The sequence below is a fragment of the Helicoverpa zea genome, chromosome 22, assembly GCF_022581195.2.
Source record: "Helicoverpa zea isolate HzStark_Cry1AcR chromosome 22, ilHelZeax1.1, whole genome shotgun sequence".
Lineage (NCBI taxonomy): Eukaryota > Metazoa > Arthropoda > Insecta > Lepidoptera > Noctuidae > Helicoverpa > Helicoverpa zea.
In genome coordinates this window covers 9226191-9243557 of record NC_061473.1, presented here as the reverse complement: position 1 = coordinate 9243557, position 17367 = coordinate 9226191, and the positions used below count along the sequence as shown (strand labels likewise).

The 17367-nt window shown below is 34.4% G+C and overlaps 1 protein-coding gene across 3 annotated transcripts in view; it reads right to left on the bottom strand.

Annotated features, from left to right (window-relative positions):
* Positions 1-5154: 5154 nt before the first annotated feature.
* The window catches only part of LOC124641232, a 217263-nt gene continuing 205050 nt past the window's right edge, over positions 5155-17367 (bottom strand). For all 3 annotated transcript variants that reach the window (XM_047179262.1, XM_047179261.1, XM_047179263.1), the window contains 6 exons: positions 17200-17318; positions 16479-16616; positions 15505-15675; positions 14819-15140; positions 11820-11957; positions 5155-9870 (listed from right to left, as the gene is read on the bottom strand). In XM_047179262.1, the coding sequence (XP_047035218.1) occupies positions 9782-9870; positions 11820-11957; positions 14819-15140; positions 15505-15675; positions 16479-16616; positions 17200-17318 (977 nt within the window). In that variant the 3' untranslated portion in view covers positions 5155-9781. The remainder of the gene's footprint in view (positions 9871-11819; positions 11958-14818; positions 15141-15504; positions 15676-16478; positions 16617-17199; positions 17319-17367) is intronic.

Here is a 17367-nt window from a genome sequence, read left to right as displayed (position 1 = left end):
GTGTTTTGAAATTATCAAGGTTCTCAAAAATGTTCAAGATTAATATAGGTAAAGAACTTTTCTTGTATACCGTCAATGGACATTATTTTATTATCTAATTGAATTGCATAGTTGTGGTGGCATTTATGTTACGAGTAAGTAATATGTAACAAAATATTTTTTAGGTAGTTTAAGAATGTACCGCTTACCGTTTCAATGTACCTACCTAATAATTAAACACCGTTTTAATTAAGAACTTAGAGAATAAGAAATATTGTACTGGTATACTGTATTTAAAAAGGAAATAAATTCTATTCTATTCTATTCTATTCTATTCTACATGCAATGATAACATAGGCACGTTAATTTTTAGGGTTAAAAACGTATAATTGAAACTATTTGAGTGCTTTTTTAACTCAATTTTTGTTAATTATTGTGTGGTTTAGGCAATTATGGCCTCGAATTATTCCTTGACCTGAAAAAAACGGTAATTTCATGGAAACCTTCATGATTAAACTTTTACAGTTATGTCATAAATATTTTTAGGTGGAAAATTGTTATGTAAGTGTAATTACTCACGTGAAAACAACGAATAGCCTTCTAAGTATCTATACTAATATAATAAACAGTAAACAGTAAAAAATATGTATTTTTTTCGCCATCAAAAACTGTATAGATTTGGCCAAAAAATTGTTTGAGACAAGTCAATTCGGTGGTGTCAGCGCCTTAACTCTGTGTAGATTACCGAGCAGTTAATTGAAATGACTTCTGTTATATTAACTGGAAGTGTTCGGTTTTGTTTATTTATCAGATTAATGTTGATTACTGTCGTTTGTTTGTTTGCTGGTTGGCTGTGGTTTTACCTCCCACACTCAAATAACTTCTTATTCAAGTCTCTTCAGGCTTAATTTGATTTTCAACTATGTTCTTAGCTACTCGCATGATTCTGATAACTGGGTTGAGGAGGTCAGATAGGCAGTCGCTCCATGTACTCAATACTCATATCTTTATTTGCGTTCCATATGTTATACAGGTGGTATTTTTATAAAGTTTAAACAATCTATTAGAAACAATATGGACCCGGTAGGGCACAGCATAAAGAGGTAGGAGAGGTTTGCAGTACATATCATCTTCTCAGTTGCATGCGGTTAGATTGGAAATCGACCCCAACATAGATGGAAAAAGGCTAGTCAAATGATAATGAATATATATCTATGTGTGTTATTGTGCCTGAGAGGGCACGTAAACCCGGCGTGTCCAAATGCTACCACTCATTAGCAGACGTTGCTACAATTTCACGCCAGAGAGGCTGTCAGGGGGATTTTAGAAAACTCAGACACTTTTCTTTTTTCTCTAAGATTCAAGTTTACATTGAAAATATTGGAAAGAGCAACACAAACACCTATTTGAAAACCATATCATCGTGTCAACCTATTCAAAGTCTGTTTTACTAAATTTACAAAGTTCTATAAATAACCCCATGCCACAAATCGAATACCGTCAAATTTGGACCCTTTTTGGAGTCTATCAAATTGGATTACCCATGACCGATAAGTCAAATTGGCCAATAAATCGGCTGGCATCGGATAGCCCGGTCAAAGTAAACTTAACCAGGATTGTATTTACCCGGGTATGATATACGACATCCAGTTTGTGTACTGAAACAATAACTTGATTTATTTGTCTTAGTTTATTAGCAGACTAGGGATTCCTGTTTGTCTGTTGGAAGACGCTTAAAGTTTGCAGTTTACCAGCGAATGGGCAAATGCAAAACCTGGAAGTTACCCTTGTGTTAATTTGCAAAGAATTTTTGGCGATTTTCTCAGAGTCTGTCACTTACTGAAGTGATTTGAAAATACATATTTCCTCGCACCTCGCACCTCGATGGCGCAATGGGTACCATGCCAGATTGCCGAAACTGATTTCCCGGGTTCGATTCCCGGTTCGGTCGACATTTGTGTGATGAGCATGCTTGTTGGCCGTGGTCTGGGTGTTACAATATGTATTTATAAATATGTATATGTGTAATATGTAGTTTATCAGTTGGGTTAGCACCCATATTACAGGTTAATTAATAACTTAGCATGGGGCTAACCGACCTTGTGTGAAAAGGTATCCTGACATTATCTATTTATTTATTTAGATCGGTACGTGAAGTAGATAAGTATCACATGACGTCTGTGAAAGGAACCCAGGTGATGGCAGTGGTTTTATTATATTTACAATAGTACTAAAGTAACAAAACGAAAGGGAGCTGCACATTGATTGACTGTATCCTTTATCAGGCTCTAGATTAACTGTGTACTGAATTTCATTCAAATCGGTGAATTACTTTAGAGTGAAAATCTAACTCACACACAGAGTTTCTTAATATTACCTTCTAAGTTCTAAGTACTATAAGTTTATTCTCTTAACACAACTTACCCAGTAGAAAATCTCAGTAAGAAAGTTGCACACGATTTGCTCATTCTCACTGCAGTCAGTTTATCATATTTGCATTAAAATGCAACCGAGATCTTGCTGGGAGATTGCGACTATAAATAATTTCTATGTTTCAGTGGACAGCAACATTTCATGCGTGTTCGCGCGTGGAATTTCAAAATGTAAGCTTAGAAAAGTTTCTGTGGATCTTAGGGTGAGTTTAGACAAAAAAAGTGCTTCGTTTATAAGTTGTAGGTGTTATTACTTAGTTATCTCTCATCATGTCCCGACTCGGGAATCGTACACGAGACCCTGTGCAACAGCTGCGGGTTGTTCGAAAGAGATACCGCGGCCCTGGTACATAAAAGGCCTATGACGGAACACGACGGTTTTTAGTCAGTAAGAGTCTGACGCTCCCTCACCGCTGCTAACCCACAGCGGGAGGGGTCATTTGATGATTTTTGACGTCGGAAAAAAAAAAAAAATACCCTGTGCAACAAAGCGTGACTACTAAACCATCGAGGCATTTGGTACCAGTTAAGCCAAAGCTAGGTTATCGATCATTGGCTAGTAATAACACAGTTTACTTAATAGTTGTTGTAGTATAAGAATGCGCCAATTTGGTTTATTCTAGGTCTAATAACTATCTAATTGACAGGACAGCTTAAGAAAGCTTAGTGACTAATTAGATTAAAATAACTGACTGGGAAAGTTAGTACAAAAACTGAAAAAATGTTCTTATATTTTAAACCTTTGTTTTAGTCCAAACGCACCTTTAGAATAATGTGGAAGTTTAGAAGAAAATATGTGGGTGGAGGATTTCTTTCTAAGTGAAAATTATTAAAAAATATTTTTGAGTTGCTGTTTTGTATCTAGATTTTAATTTAGCTCTTTTACTTACTACTACATAACTATTTCTTTTATTAAAAAAAAATATGTATACATATATATATAAATATTAAAATAAATACTTAAATACGCGGTGGACTCACATAGTCTTAAGACTAGACATAAGTTTGTGAGGCCAAGACGGCAAAAAATTATAATTAAGTAAAAATGTAAATAAAAGCGCGGACCCCCAAGTCTGCGGTAAGGCTTTAATAATAAAATAAAATAAAAAAAACTATTTCTTTTAATTCAGTTCAGTAGTTCTGGTGTGAAAGCGTGATAGAGTCACTTTCGAAGTATGAATTTTTGTAGGACCGATAATTGGTCCGATTTGTTGTAGGTCTTTCTTACTAGGACTTTCTAACCAACTTTTTGTACACTATCACTACAATGTGTTCTATTTTTCTCCTATAAAAAATCGGTCACCGATTATCTGTCGTGTCACATTACCATCGTGTAAAACAAAAGCGACCTCAAATTAACAATAAAGAACCATAATAATACATCTTTATACCTCGTATTTACTCATACTTTATGATCAAGAAGTCTTGCTTATCATAATCTTAACGCATTGGGATGTCTGAGGGGTGCCCGGGATGAAAAGGGGTATCTAGGGGAGATGATAACATGGAAATATTTCCCCCAAAGATTTATGGGAGCTGCAATGTCCCGTATTTCGGATTTGGGGGAAGTTGCTCGTAATTCTTAATAAATAGGAGTTGTGGTTTTAAACTGTCAATTGTTGTTAGATGGAGCTTAATTTACAATCGGTATTTATCTTAAACTAGCCGTTTTCACGCGGTTTCACCCACGTCCCTGGGAAACTGTTTCCTGTACTAAGATAGGTATATACGTATTAGGTATAACGCATAATATAACTTATTATATGTCGCCCGGGGTTATCTAAGTAGCATACCAACCGTGAAAGGATATTAAAAATCGATGCAATACTTTTAGGAGCCTTTTAAAAGCGGGGCCCAGCAGGGCCAAGGCCTGCCGGGGCTGCGGGTTGTTCGAAAGAGATACCGCGGCCCTGGTACATAAAAGGCCTATGACGGAACACGACGGTTTTTAGTCAGTAAGAGTCTGACACTCCCTCACCGCTGCTAACCTACAGCGGGAGGGGTCATTTGATGATTTTTGACGTCGGAAAAAAACAAAAAAAAGGAGCCTTTTAAAAACAAAGGTAAAACTCTTTATAATATGTATTATTAGTCTATAGGTATGGTTGTGAAATGGGAAAGCTTAGAAGATTTTAATGACCTTTAGTTTTACTCTGATTTTTCTGGCAAAAAATTCAGCATAGTGCATTCCAGAGGTTTTAAGGTATAGGTATACAACAAGAGTCATGGAAAGCTCGTTTTTCCAAGAAACTTTATACATGACAGGCGAAAAATTGGTGCATTTATTGGCTTCGGGGAAAACCGATAAGGTATTTTGTATTTTAAAATGTAGGTACACTAACTTTAGCTCGGCGTATAATATACGCAATAGAGATAAGTAATAGCTATACGGGCTAAACGATAAAAAGCTAGCTAAAACTATCTATGACTATGTCAGAATATTTAGAATAACAAAGTAGGTAAGCCTAAATGACAGCTCTTCTTGCTTTGATTTTTGATTTTATCATTATCAACCTTTTTATCGTCCCACTGTAGAGCACAGACCTCTTCTCATACAGAGAAGAAGTGAGGGTTAATCTTGTTATGAATACTTTCTACCTACTAATTTGCAAAAATTGTGTTGTGTGTATCTAAATGCATGTACGTACTCAGATAATTTACAAAACTAGGTAGCTGCGATACCCGCGGTACCTGATACGCTGTCGGTAACGAAAATAGGAAGTGTAAAGAATAAAACAACGTATAAGAAAAACGCTTAAAATTTATTTACTTACAAATTTAACAATATATAAATCGTTAATATATTTACAATGTTATTTACACTACAATCTATATTTCTACAGTTTCAAAAAGCTATTTGCAACAACAAAGTTCATCATCAGCCGTCTAGCTTTTTCCCAACTTTGTTGGGGTCGGCTTCCAGTCCTACCGGGTGCAGCTGAGTAACAATGTTTTACAAGGAGCGACAGTGTATCTGACCTCCTCAACCCAGTTACCCGGGCAACCCAACACCCCTTGGTAAGACTGGTTGTCAGACTTACTGGCTTCTGACTACCCGTAACGACTGCCAAAGATGTTCAAATGACACCCGGGACCTACAGTTTAACGTGCCCAATAAAGATAAAATAATTTTATTCAATTTCGCTCAAAAAATATTTTTAACAAAAGTCGCTACGATGGCCAGAAAATAAATGTTGGTTCTATTTCGTTTTGAAAATGGAATTCGAATAAAAACGTGTTTCTATTTTCAAATATTTATTTTATGACGGATAGATGTTTAGTAAAATAAAACGTAAAATTTTTACGGAATAAGTATTTTGAAGACATCGTTTTGTGACAGAAATAAAATGTTGATGATTTATTATTTCATTTGAGTCTAAAATAAATACCATCCCTGTTTAATATCTATTTTGTAAATTCATTTATTTTTATTTACCTTAATAACTTTTTTCTATAGGTACATAACATACGTAAATAAACCTACATTCAATATGTTATGAAAAAGTTAAAATAATTTAACAAAATAAAAATGGCTTAAGATTTATTTAAGTATTTGATAAAGTAGGTATTACCTAGCTAGTTGACGATAAAGAAGTCAAAAAAAAAGAAAAATCTTATACAAATACACGGGTAATTAAATATTCTTCAAGCAGGTCAAAACACCCCTAAATAACATGAAAGACAGCTCCAAAAATTGTATAACAAGAACAATAATAACCTTAAAACCGAAACGTTTACCGACAATTTGTATAAAACAAGAAAGATCAACTGAACTTCGAAATTATTCATAAAATTCAACAAAGACCCGCCATAATTTCCAGCATTTTTTTTTCGTTCGTTCAAAAGCATTCTTATTTCCGCGAAAAAGGTTTTAATTTCTCTCTTGAAAAGTTTGAAAAGAGTCGCAAATTGGTTTCAACCTTTTTAGACGTTTGAGTGTGATCTGCTCAAAGTTTTTGAACGAATTCAGTCAATTATGTAATGATTGTAATTTTTATTTGTTTGAAGAACATTTTGGGTGGTTATTGGAATTATTATTAGCCTAGGCTTTTCTTAATTATGTTAGGGTATCATTCACGTCCAACAGACTGACCAAAAAGTGTTTTTATTGCGAAGAATATAAATAGAAAATCTTTAAAAAATGGAGAAGTAATTTCTTTTAAAAACATGATATTATAACCAAATTACCTACAACAACCCCAATTTTTCATTTAATTTTGAACCGTAAAAAAAACCTCGTAAAATTTAATAATGACGTTTATTTTTATTAAGTAGAAATCATAATTTATTACTGTCAATATCTTCTTAAGAGCCAGTCAAGTGTTTTATTAACTTCTCCCGTAAATATTGAATAAACATCAACTTAATTAAGCCTTCTGGATAGGTAAATAAAATTATACAAATAAGTACTCCGTTTGGGTTTGCATTTCACTAAAGATATATATATATTACTACTAATATAATATTATATAATGTCGGGACACCTTTTTCACACACGGTCGGTTAGCCCCATGCTAAGTTATTAATTAACTTGTGTTATGGGTGCTAACACAACTGATAAATTACATATACCTACATATATGCATATTATAACGCCCAGACCACGGCCAACAAGCATGCTCATCACACAAATGTCGACCGAAGCGGGATTCGAACCCAGGACCTAAGGTTCGGCAGTCCGGCATGGTGACCATTGCGCAATGGAGGTCGTCAAAGATAACAATGATATGACTTTTTATTTTAAAAATCCAGTTTAAAAATAATATGAGAAATTATAAATCTTGTAAATACTTAATAAATATCACTTAACCAATGAATTTTTATTTTAAGCAGCATTTTTTTTTAATATAATTAAAAACGTAATATTAAGATTGTAACCAAACTACAACTTTCCTGGCCGATACCAAATTACGCTTGATTAAAACGCATTCGAAAATTTAATTCAAAACTTTGACCGCTCTGATTGGCCAATAATAACTTTACGCGTTCCCTCCAATAGCTAAGACAACCTTTTCGAAGTCCTGTTATTCAATTAATTTAAATTTCAAACTTAGAATCGAATTGTAAGAAGCTTTGGCATTGCTTTTACGCGATTGGCTGTTAAAGAATTTTGTTCTAAGGAGTATTTCTGAATTATTATAAAGTTGTCGTTAAGATGAATTTTGGTAAAGATAAGTCGTGAATATTTTAAGCGAAGTTAGGCTCGGAATTATTACTTTAGCTATGATAATTTCTTGTTTTAATAAATACCACAGAGGGAGTGGTAGGGGGTTGAGAATGGTTACTAAGTGAAAAATAAAAGTTTCTTCATTTTTGGGAATTTGAATAAAACGCGTGTTTTTTTTCTGTTATAATAGAAACACATTTTTACATTACCAAAATTTTACCTTATTTTCTTTGACGATTTTGGGCACGCGTAACAAAATATTTCCAATTAATTAGTTCTAACATCTGTTATAAATAAATATTCAAAGATAAATAACATAACACTTTTGTAATAAATTTTTATTAAACTATTATATTTCAATAATATAAATTACACAAAAAATATAAATCAACATATTGTCAAATTGTTATTTTTTATAACAATTAACATAAATTATTTAACATTTATTTATCTTAATATTTTAATTCGAAAATTATCTACAAGTTATTTACAATCGTATTTTACTTATTTTTTATTGATTCTTATAATATACGATTTATTTCGAATTGGTCTATTTATTTATTTGTCTAACTTTTTCTAGTTTTTAAACTATATTTATTTCAAAAAATGATTTTTACAAACAAAGTGTGTCCACGTTTGCAAATATTATATTCACATTCGCAGTTTTTAAATCAGGATAATTTGACATTTTATTAGGAAAATAATAAAAAATACTTTAATTTTCGTTTTACTGACAATTCAATGTAAACTTGCTATTAACTATAGCGTACATCAGATAATTTTAATTTAAATTAAAATCAATTTTATGTTATGCTTTAAAATTGCTATGTGGACACACAATAAATTATATTTCACAAACAAAATCAATTATTGTTTCCTGTAATTTAAAAAAAAACAACATTTTTAATAATAATTACTTTTTTTATTCTTGGAAGACTTGTGTTATGTTGAACAATCAAATTAATTAACTATGTATTAATTATTTTAGCGTCAAATAAATACTTTCTAAAAGTGAAACATTTAAAATTGTATTGCTTCATAAATAAATTATTACAAACTTAAAACATTTTAAAGCATTAAGATATAAGTAAACTCCTTTAAATTATTACATTATTTAAATTAAACCCATTCTATCTTAAAAAAACTAAAGAAACAAAATTATTTCTTCTCTATATTTTTTATGTAGAAATACTCCAAAAGAAATGCCTAATGAAAGAAAGAAGTGGCTCATGGCTCGTGGCTAAGATACAGCCGAAAGCGTCGACCGATCAGAAGAGAAATGGTAGTCGGTCGGTGGATAGACATTAAAATATATATTTTTTATTTTGATATTTCTTTCGTAGTATTTCTACGTTTTATTTCAATGAACTAACAATAAAAATGGCAGTTTCGTTTTAAATATATATTTACATAATTGCAGCAGATTTTTTACTATACATATTTATATTATTTTATGTGCGTTTAGTATAGTTCATTTTCTGATAAAATAAAAGTTACTGTTTATTAAAAAATAACGTTGGCTTTAATTTATAACAGACATACTCTTTTTCAAACCCACAAAAAAATACAGGACCGTTATTTGCGGCCAACTGTAAAAAAAAAAAACATAGTGTATATGGCGATCCAAATTCAAACAAATTAATTACCAAAATTACATAATTCAAAACCACAAAATCCATTCCAATACTTATCCTATTTCAAAACCATAAACAACAACAACAATTCATTTAACCGCAAACCAAAAAGAAAAACAATTTATTTTATTATATTATCTATTTAAAAAATGCTAAAAAAGTTGTCACAATCGTTATCTATGGGGTTCAATGTCAGCTGTCACCACAAACGTCTTTCTTGGCCGATGACAAGTCTCTTCTTCGTCATCCAAACCGTAAAAACAAACACTGCGTTGAGGGTAAACTTTCCCCCTATAATCCACACTAGAACCCAAATTCCTAGGCAAAGTCTGAGACCTTTTATAATCTAAATCACTTTTCAAACAATAATCGTATATTAACTTCGGTCTTTCGTCAAAATATTTACTGTAGTACCCATCACAGTTGTTGTCAAATGACATGCTTTTTGAAAACGTGTCGAGGTGACATGTGTGTGGGTGGTAGGACCCCTCAGGCCGGAGTCTGGGCTCCAGGGGGTACCAGGAGTCGGGTGGTGTTGGAGCCCACGGTGGGGGCCCCAAAGGTCACCCTCAGCGAATCGGCTTGGATACTATGATGACGTCGGGAGCTGATCGGGTTGTCTCGGTACTTATTGGGCGACGGTCGGGGATTTTCTTTTCTGTAACAAAAATAAAACGGTAAATACTTATTTTAGCTATTTGACTCTTGCTTGTACGTACAGATTTTGTCGAAAAGCTTTGACTGTTCGCAGTTTATTCAGACTTCACAATAATAAAAAAAATGGTAACAAAAGACCCGAAGATGGCTAATTTCAAAATTGTGTAGTTATAACACACGAACAGTGATATCTACTGTAAAGCTCAAAGATCATTTGATTTTAGAGATGTCAATGTTACTGTTAGATAGCATATTTATCGAAAAAACACGCGGGGTAAAACCACGAGGCCCAGCTAGTTTAATTAATAACAATGAAAGTAAAACGAGGAAAAGTTTTATGAACATTAATTGGGCATTCAAAGGCTTGTTAAAACAAAAACTTCGGGGTTCGTTGATTTATACTTAAAATAATTCAATGACGTCAAAATTAATTTGTTTTCTTTTCCAATTTTTGGCTGAAGGTACATATTCAACATCATCATCTTCCGAGCCTTTTTTCCAACTATGTTGGGGTCGGTTTCCAGTCTAAACGGATGTAGCTGAGTACCAGTGCTTTACAAGGAGCGATTGCCTATCTGACCCCTCAACCCAGTTACCCAGGCAACCCAATACTCCTTGATTAGACTAGTAAGGTACATATTTAACAAGCGAAAATAATTCTTATATTAAAGACGTAAAATATTTTAGTTAGTTCCAAAAAATGATTCAATCTTCAATGATTCAAATCAAATTAATCAAAGCTCTTAAGACCCTAAACATTTCCCTACTTAAACATCTCAAAATCTAGATGACTACTTAACTTAAACCTTAAGATTAAATATCATATTTCTTCTCGTTAATAAAATAACTTGAGATGAAATTGGATAACCGATTTGTATACGTAACTTTAAAACCGAGAGCTCCTCAAAGGCTCGGGGAATTTTGTTTAGGGCCTATTAAAACTTTACTCCGAATGTTATCAAGCCCTACGCTACTCCTTTTCAAAATTTATGGAATAAATAATACTGGGTTGGATAAATACTAGCTGTTTTTGGCGCTAAGATGCGTATCTTGAAGGAGTTTATACCTTTTTAAGTTAAAGTAATTTCATGTGGTTTCAGTCCCGTTCTGAGGGCGTAAAACTTATAATCGTTTCCATACCCAATTGGATCTAAGCGAAACCATTTTCACAATCTTAGCAATCACTTCATCTAGTAAAAATAAATATTAATTTATTTTCAAGCGCGGAAACGAAAGAATTGTATACGTTGACCTACGTATACCTGTCTCTGTTACAAACGCGTTAGTATGGTGATCTTCACACTGCCCCGCATCACGCTGCATCTTGCGTGTCGACGCACCTACGCGCGTTCCTGCGGGAGTGCAGATCTGCATCATCGTGCGGGTTTTTCACGCACTCACGCGCGTAGGTGCGTTTTGTAAATTCTCGCACAGCGAGTTCCATTTTCAAATATACACGTCACGCCCATTCAAAATCACGCGCGGCATTGCGGGATTCAGTGTGCCATACCTTGCGTCTCGCCCCGCACCTACGCGCGGGGGTGCGTGTTTCTCCGCATGTATGTGCGTGATCCGCATGAACGCGCGTGGATGCATTTTCAGTGTGTTGGACTATGCGTGTTTTCCATACAAACGGAGATATTTCCATACAACGGAAAAAAACGCATCCACGCACTACGCTGCATCATGCGGGGCAGTGTGATAATCGCCTATATGTACATTGCCGTCACGCTGGAACGTTGCCTTTTGAGTCGGGGTCAACGTACGGAAGTCTTTCGTTTCCGAGCCGGTGATATACTAAAACTACATATTAATACCTACACAAGTATCCATATATTTTTTTATTTATTCCAAAGCTCTTCACGATCTTTTTCACGATCATACATAATGTAGGCAGTCTTTGTTTTATTCTAAGCACCTGAAAAAATTACTTATTAAAATAAAACTTACGTTTAATCTCCTGAGGAGGTATCTGCTTGAGCAGTTCTATGGTGATCTCCGAGGTGTTGGTGATGGGGGGCGAAGGCCTGACTATGGTGGCGCCCGAGTAGCCGAACGTGGAGAACCCTCGGCTGTTGGTGCCGGAACCTGTGGGAGATTGGCAATGGATGAATAGGTTTTCAGAAAAAAATTGGTTCAAATTACAAATTTTAGTTTACATTTTATTTATTTTAAGTGAAGTAGCAGTAGGTACGCATAGATTTAGATAATTGGATAAGCTAGAAAGAAAGAAAGAAAATAAATTTTAAGCTGGTGTTTATTACTTCTTCCTCTGTGTGCACAAAGTCCGTATTTACCGCAGGCAATGGAGCCTGCTCAATATAGAAAGCTTATAGACATCTATTATTTCTCATTAGTTATCTAGCTCGAATATCGGTTTGCAGAATGTAACACATACCTAGATACTTAATACATAAATCATGTATTTTTTGTACGGGCACAAAAGAAATACTACATTAATTGCTCGTAACACATGTTTCTAGAAACTTCAACAAGAACAAATTCTAAGAATTAATTACAACAAAAAACAGTAATCCCTACCTTTATCAAACATCTGTTCTGTTTTATTTTCTTTTCAATTAACCACTCAAAGAAAAAACGATTGCTTTGGAATTCCAAGATGGCGATTGGCGGGTAATATCCGCCATGTTACTTTCGTAACCATCACGGAGAAAGGAAAGCGGAGATGCCATAAGGAAGGTAGGTCAGGCACCTTCTTGTAGGTCAAGCAACGTAGTGTAGGCTTAATCAGCTACTAGAACTACGGAGACGTTCGGGCTCTTTCAAATCTAAACCAATCTGTCAATGATTGGTCTTGATTGATTGATGATTTTATTTTGAAAATAAAGCGGGTCCAATACAAGGCGTGTAAGAGCGGAGATAGTAACGTTCCTCGTCCCCCGAACACCCGCATTTTGTCGCGCTACTTTCTTAGCAGATTTTGCGTTAAGACATCTCCGCTAGTCATTCTATTCTCCATGGTAACCTCACTAAGGGGTTATATTAAAAAAGTAATGAAATTCTAGCGGCAATAATTAAGAACCACTTCTAAAATCATCCAATTTATTTCAAACCAAATTAATGATACTTGTAAATATCTTGTAATAATTGTGAAAAAGTTTGATTGAAATTGTGATTTAATAATTTTGTAATTAGGAGAAAAAAGATTTTTCTTTTCTTGTAAGTAAAGATCTCCGTCTTAGGTAAGTGTGTTTAAATGGCAAATTACATTTCAATCTAATCAGCTGTTATGAGCTCTTTCACACGTTCGTTTTTTAAGCGCCGCACATTTACAGCGGCAAAAAATCTGTTGCGTAGTTCAAGGCGTCATTGCTTGACTTGGTAGTTGATTGTTTTCATATACGCACAACAACGCCCATACGAATTAAGTAAGCGTCCGCGCGTAATATTCGCTAGTATGAAAGTGCTCTATAGCGAGAAAGCGTAACAAAAAAACTCACTTTTAAATTACACAATTTGGTAAGGTACCTATTGACTAGAATATTTTATTTCTTCAAACACTTAAACGTGGCCCATTCGATTTCACTACCTGACTTGAATTTACTATTCTTAAGTGTACTTTCGATAGTCAAATAAACTCAAGTTGTAAAGTAGCAATATTACGAGAAAAGTATGGTCCTTTTTATTGGTTGAGTCCTTTTCAAACAGGCCTAAACTAACAGACTGGCCCAATAGTTTGATATTTGATGTGCAATCCAAAGTATTGGCAAGTAGATTGAATCTAAACTCATATTATAAAGCTGAAGAATTTGTTTTTTGAAAGCACTGATCTTAGAAATCTTTTAGTGTTAGATAGTCCATTCATCGAGGAAAGATACTTTTTAAACGGGTGCCTACAAAAAATGTTGAATGTATAATTTTATTTAGTTAGTTTAGTCATTGACCGCACTTTTATAATCTGTTGTGGTTTGCATCTACAACTGTTGTTACTCTATGGTTAATATCTATCTGTGTGTTTTCGGACAATAAAGTGGAAACGTTTTTGTGCAACAAGAAAATCTCTTTTTCATTGAAGAATCCCTATATAAAAAATATATTTTGTTCTAGTTTAGCAGCAACAAAAATGTGATCTGTGACAAGTTCATTTATCTATCTCGGTTCATGAGATACCTATAGTCTGTCGACCGACGTATAGTTAAGTGTCGGCAATAGGGCCCCGTTGTACGCATTAAGTCCAGAACTCAAAAAAATTACGAGCCAAAATAAATCAAAGAGTTAAAACCACTGCTCTATTTAGCCATATGGTACAATTCATCTCCTATAAAGCTAAGTTCCAATCCAGGCTTGAAACCATCTTGATTCTCATAATTGAACAGCATCCATATACACTGAGGGTATCTAATAATTGTCACCATGTTGTCTGACAGAGGTCCTACCGACATATTATGGGTCGTTTCCAAGACCCTAAAATTACCATAGTTGAAGCAATTACGGTTGTAATAGTATTCTGGGTTTAAATGGTAATTTTGGTTGTCGGTTGAACAGAGCTGGCTAGACTTGAATTTAGATTTTGATCGAACAAGCTATTCCTCTTGGTTTGACTAGAATTCTGATAGGTTTGTCATTTGCAATGAATCTTATGAAGGAATCAGTCGTATGTCCATAGGCGTTCGCTAACTTTGACAATCGGCCTACAATTGTCCCGATAGTAGGAAACACTATATTTTTTAATAAAATCGTGTATTCCATCAAATTAATCGTTCTGATACCGGCTAAATATCTGAGTGAATGAGTAAGTTGACGAGTTTCACCAGCTACATAAATGAGTGACTGTTCCCTTTTTCTTGCCCACATTTAAAAGAACTCCTGTTTTTTTATGACACGTATAACGAAATATCCTAATAGAAATGTCTGAAACTATCTGCATTGATTTTAAATAGGGGTAAAGAGAAGAACAGCATACAGCATTTAGAATAGCATAAACTTACCATCTGAACTAGGCGGAGGATCTGTTTGGAACAAACTCTCTCTCGTCTGACAACCAGACTCTTTAGTATCAGGAGCCCCAACAGAAACATCTCTAATCTCCCTCTTATGTTCTTTAAGTTCCTTCTTCTCTCTGCTATCGTCACTCTCTTTCGTTCTACTCCTCATAGATTCTTCTTTTTTGCTCAAGTCACTGCGTCTCGTTCTTCCATTGCGTTCGATCCTGATATCTTCTTCTATTGGCATGCTGTCCACTTCTCTTCTCCAGATTTCTTCGTCTAAGTCTAAGTGGGTTTCCTGGTAGTCGGATTCTATACTTGATTGCTGTGAAATAATGATCGTGTTCATTTCATGTATAACATTTTGATCTAAGTATGTAAGTTATGAATAAGAAGGGAGTGGATATTATCCTGAACATAGTTGGGAAAAGGCTAGGCAGATGACGATTATCAGGCAAGGAATTGATTAAGTCTACTGAAATCTGTCTGACCGAAATTATTAATATAGATTAGTTTACAATATGATGACGGCAGATAGTATGGAAGGAGAAAGCATGCTGCGCCGACTTCAAATAAAATTGGGTTAAGGATTGGAGAATGATGGCGATAATTGTGTACCATACTTAGAGCTAGATAATTTAAACTTAAAAGGGATTTAATTTCATACAAAGAGAAGTACATGAACTAACCTTATGTTTCGACGAAAAACTTCTCTGTTTCTTCACCATTTCATTATTGTGGTTCTCTCTCTCCAAACTCACTCGTGGCTCACTGTCTCTCTGTAGTCTCTTGGGGTCCAGGGTCAGACGACTCTCTACCAGGTTATCCAGACGGTCTTCACATGACTGTCTTATATGTTCCTAGTTGAAAGACGTAAAATTAGTAAAAAAAAAAAAAAAAGATGTTATACAATCTATTAAATTATAGATTAAACTAGCTTCTGCCAGCGGTTTCACCCGCATCCCGTGAGAACTACTTCCCGTACCGGGATAAAAAGTAGCCTGTAGCCTTCCTCGATAAATGGGCTATCTAACACTGAAAGAAATTTTCAAATCGGACCAGTAGTTCCTGAGATTAGCGCGTTCAAACAAACAAACTCTTCAGCTTTATAATATTACGAATATTTTGGGTAAAAGTTTTAATATTTAAAAAGTTTTCGGAGCCTAACTCATAAACGTCGGAAAAGGTAATTACTCATTTACGAGATCTCAGATTTAGGCCGATGGACGTCGTCATGAAAAAATTGGCACTTTTGATTTTAAGTAAAGTTCCTGACGAAGATAGATAATTAGGTACCTAACCCCTAAAGTTCTGATTCTGGTTTTATTTAATTGTATTTGAAGGAATTGGGAAATCTATATTGCATGTGTGTAGAAATGAATCAACATAACCCTTGGTTACCATGACAGGAACGGCTTTACCGATTAAGCTGATAAATAGAGAGAAGATAGTTTAGACCCGGGAGAAGGAAATAGCTTAGTCTTTGTCTCTACCATCACCATTGGGCTACGGGAAGCAGTTATATCATATAATTTCATTTATTTGCAAGAAATATGGTGTTACATAAGATGTTAACATGGGTGAGTTTGTGTACTGAACATGTTATATACAGGGCGGAAAATAGTTAAAGATAAAAATAATTGGCCAACTTTTATTTACTAACCTTGATAATCTTATGATCCTGATACAGCTTTCGTATGCATTTGAAGATGAACACAAAGGTCATGCCTGACAGAATGAGGGAGAAAATAATTAGGATCATCAATATGTGAGGCTGGTTGATCGTTGATTCTGTTTTCGTCTGTAAAGATATTAAGAAAATTATGAAAACCGGCCAACTTTTATTCAGAATTATGCTTAGCAACTAATATATAGTCTTCCTTATCGATTTTGATGATGTGACTAGCTAAACCGAGTTTGGATTTAAAGACCCGGCCCCAAGCACTACAGTACAACTGAACCGCATCATTGAGAGCATAGGTCTATAGGTGAGAGTATAGCTTAGCAACCAGTGCTGACACATTCTAACGGGATTTCGCCATATTATGATCGTTTTATATTTTTTTTATTCACTAATGGCTGTTCCCAATATTTTATCTATCTGCTGTTTTTCTTACTAGAGATAAGAATCTGACATTGCTTGTATGGGGCTAATGTCAAAATTCTAGTTCTAGTAAATAAATCATCAGATAGACAGAATCATGTCAATGGCCGTAAACTGAACGTCTTTATCTGACTTGTCGGTTTGAAATAAACTTGAAAAATAATGAATGGATTTTATGTGGTTTTCAACAATAGATAGAGGAAGGAACGAGAAACTTTGAACTATAAAAATTGGACCCTTGCGAAGCAGCATCTGTCGCTTATTTGCTATAGGTACTTACATCGCATTTTGCAGGGTCTTCGTCAGCTTTCAAGCGACAATGAGCCAAAGTATCGCATTTCAAATGCAAATCAATACAAGTGTTGTCTTCGCAATCAAATTCTTCATCTGTACACTTATCTGAAATTAAATTGTTAATTATACAATTTAAGACTTTTTTGTATGTGTG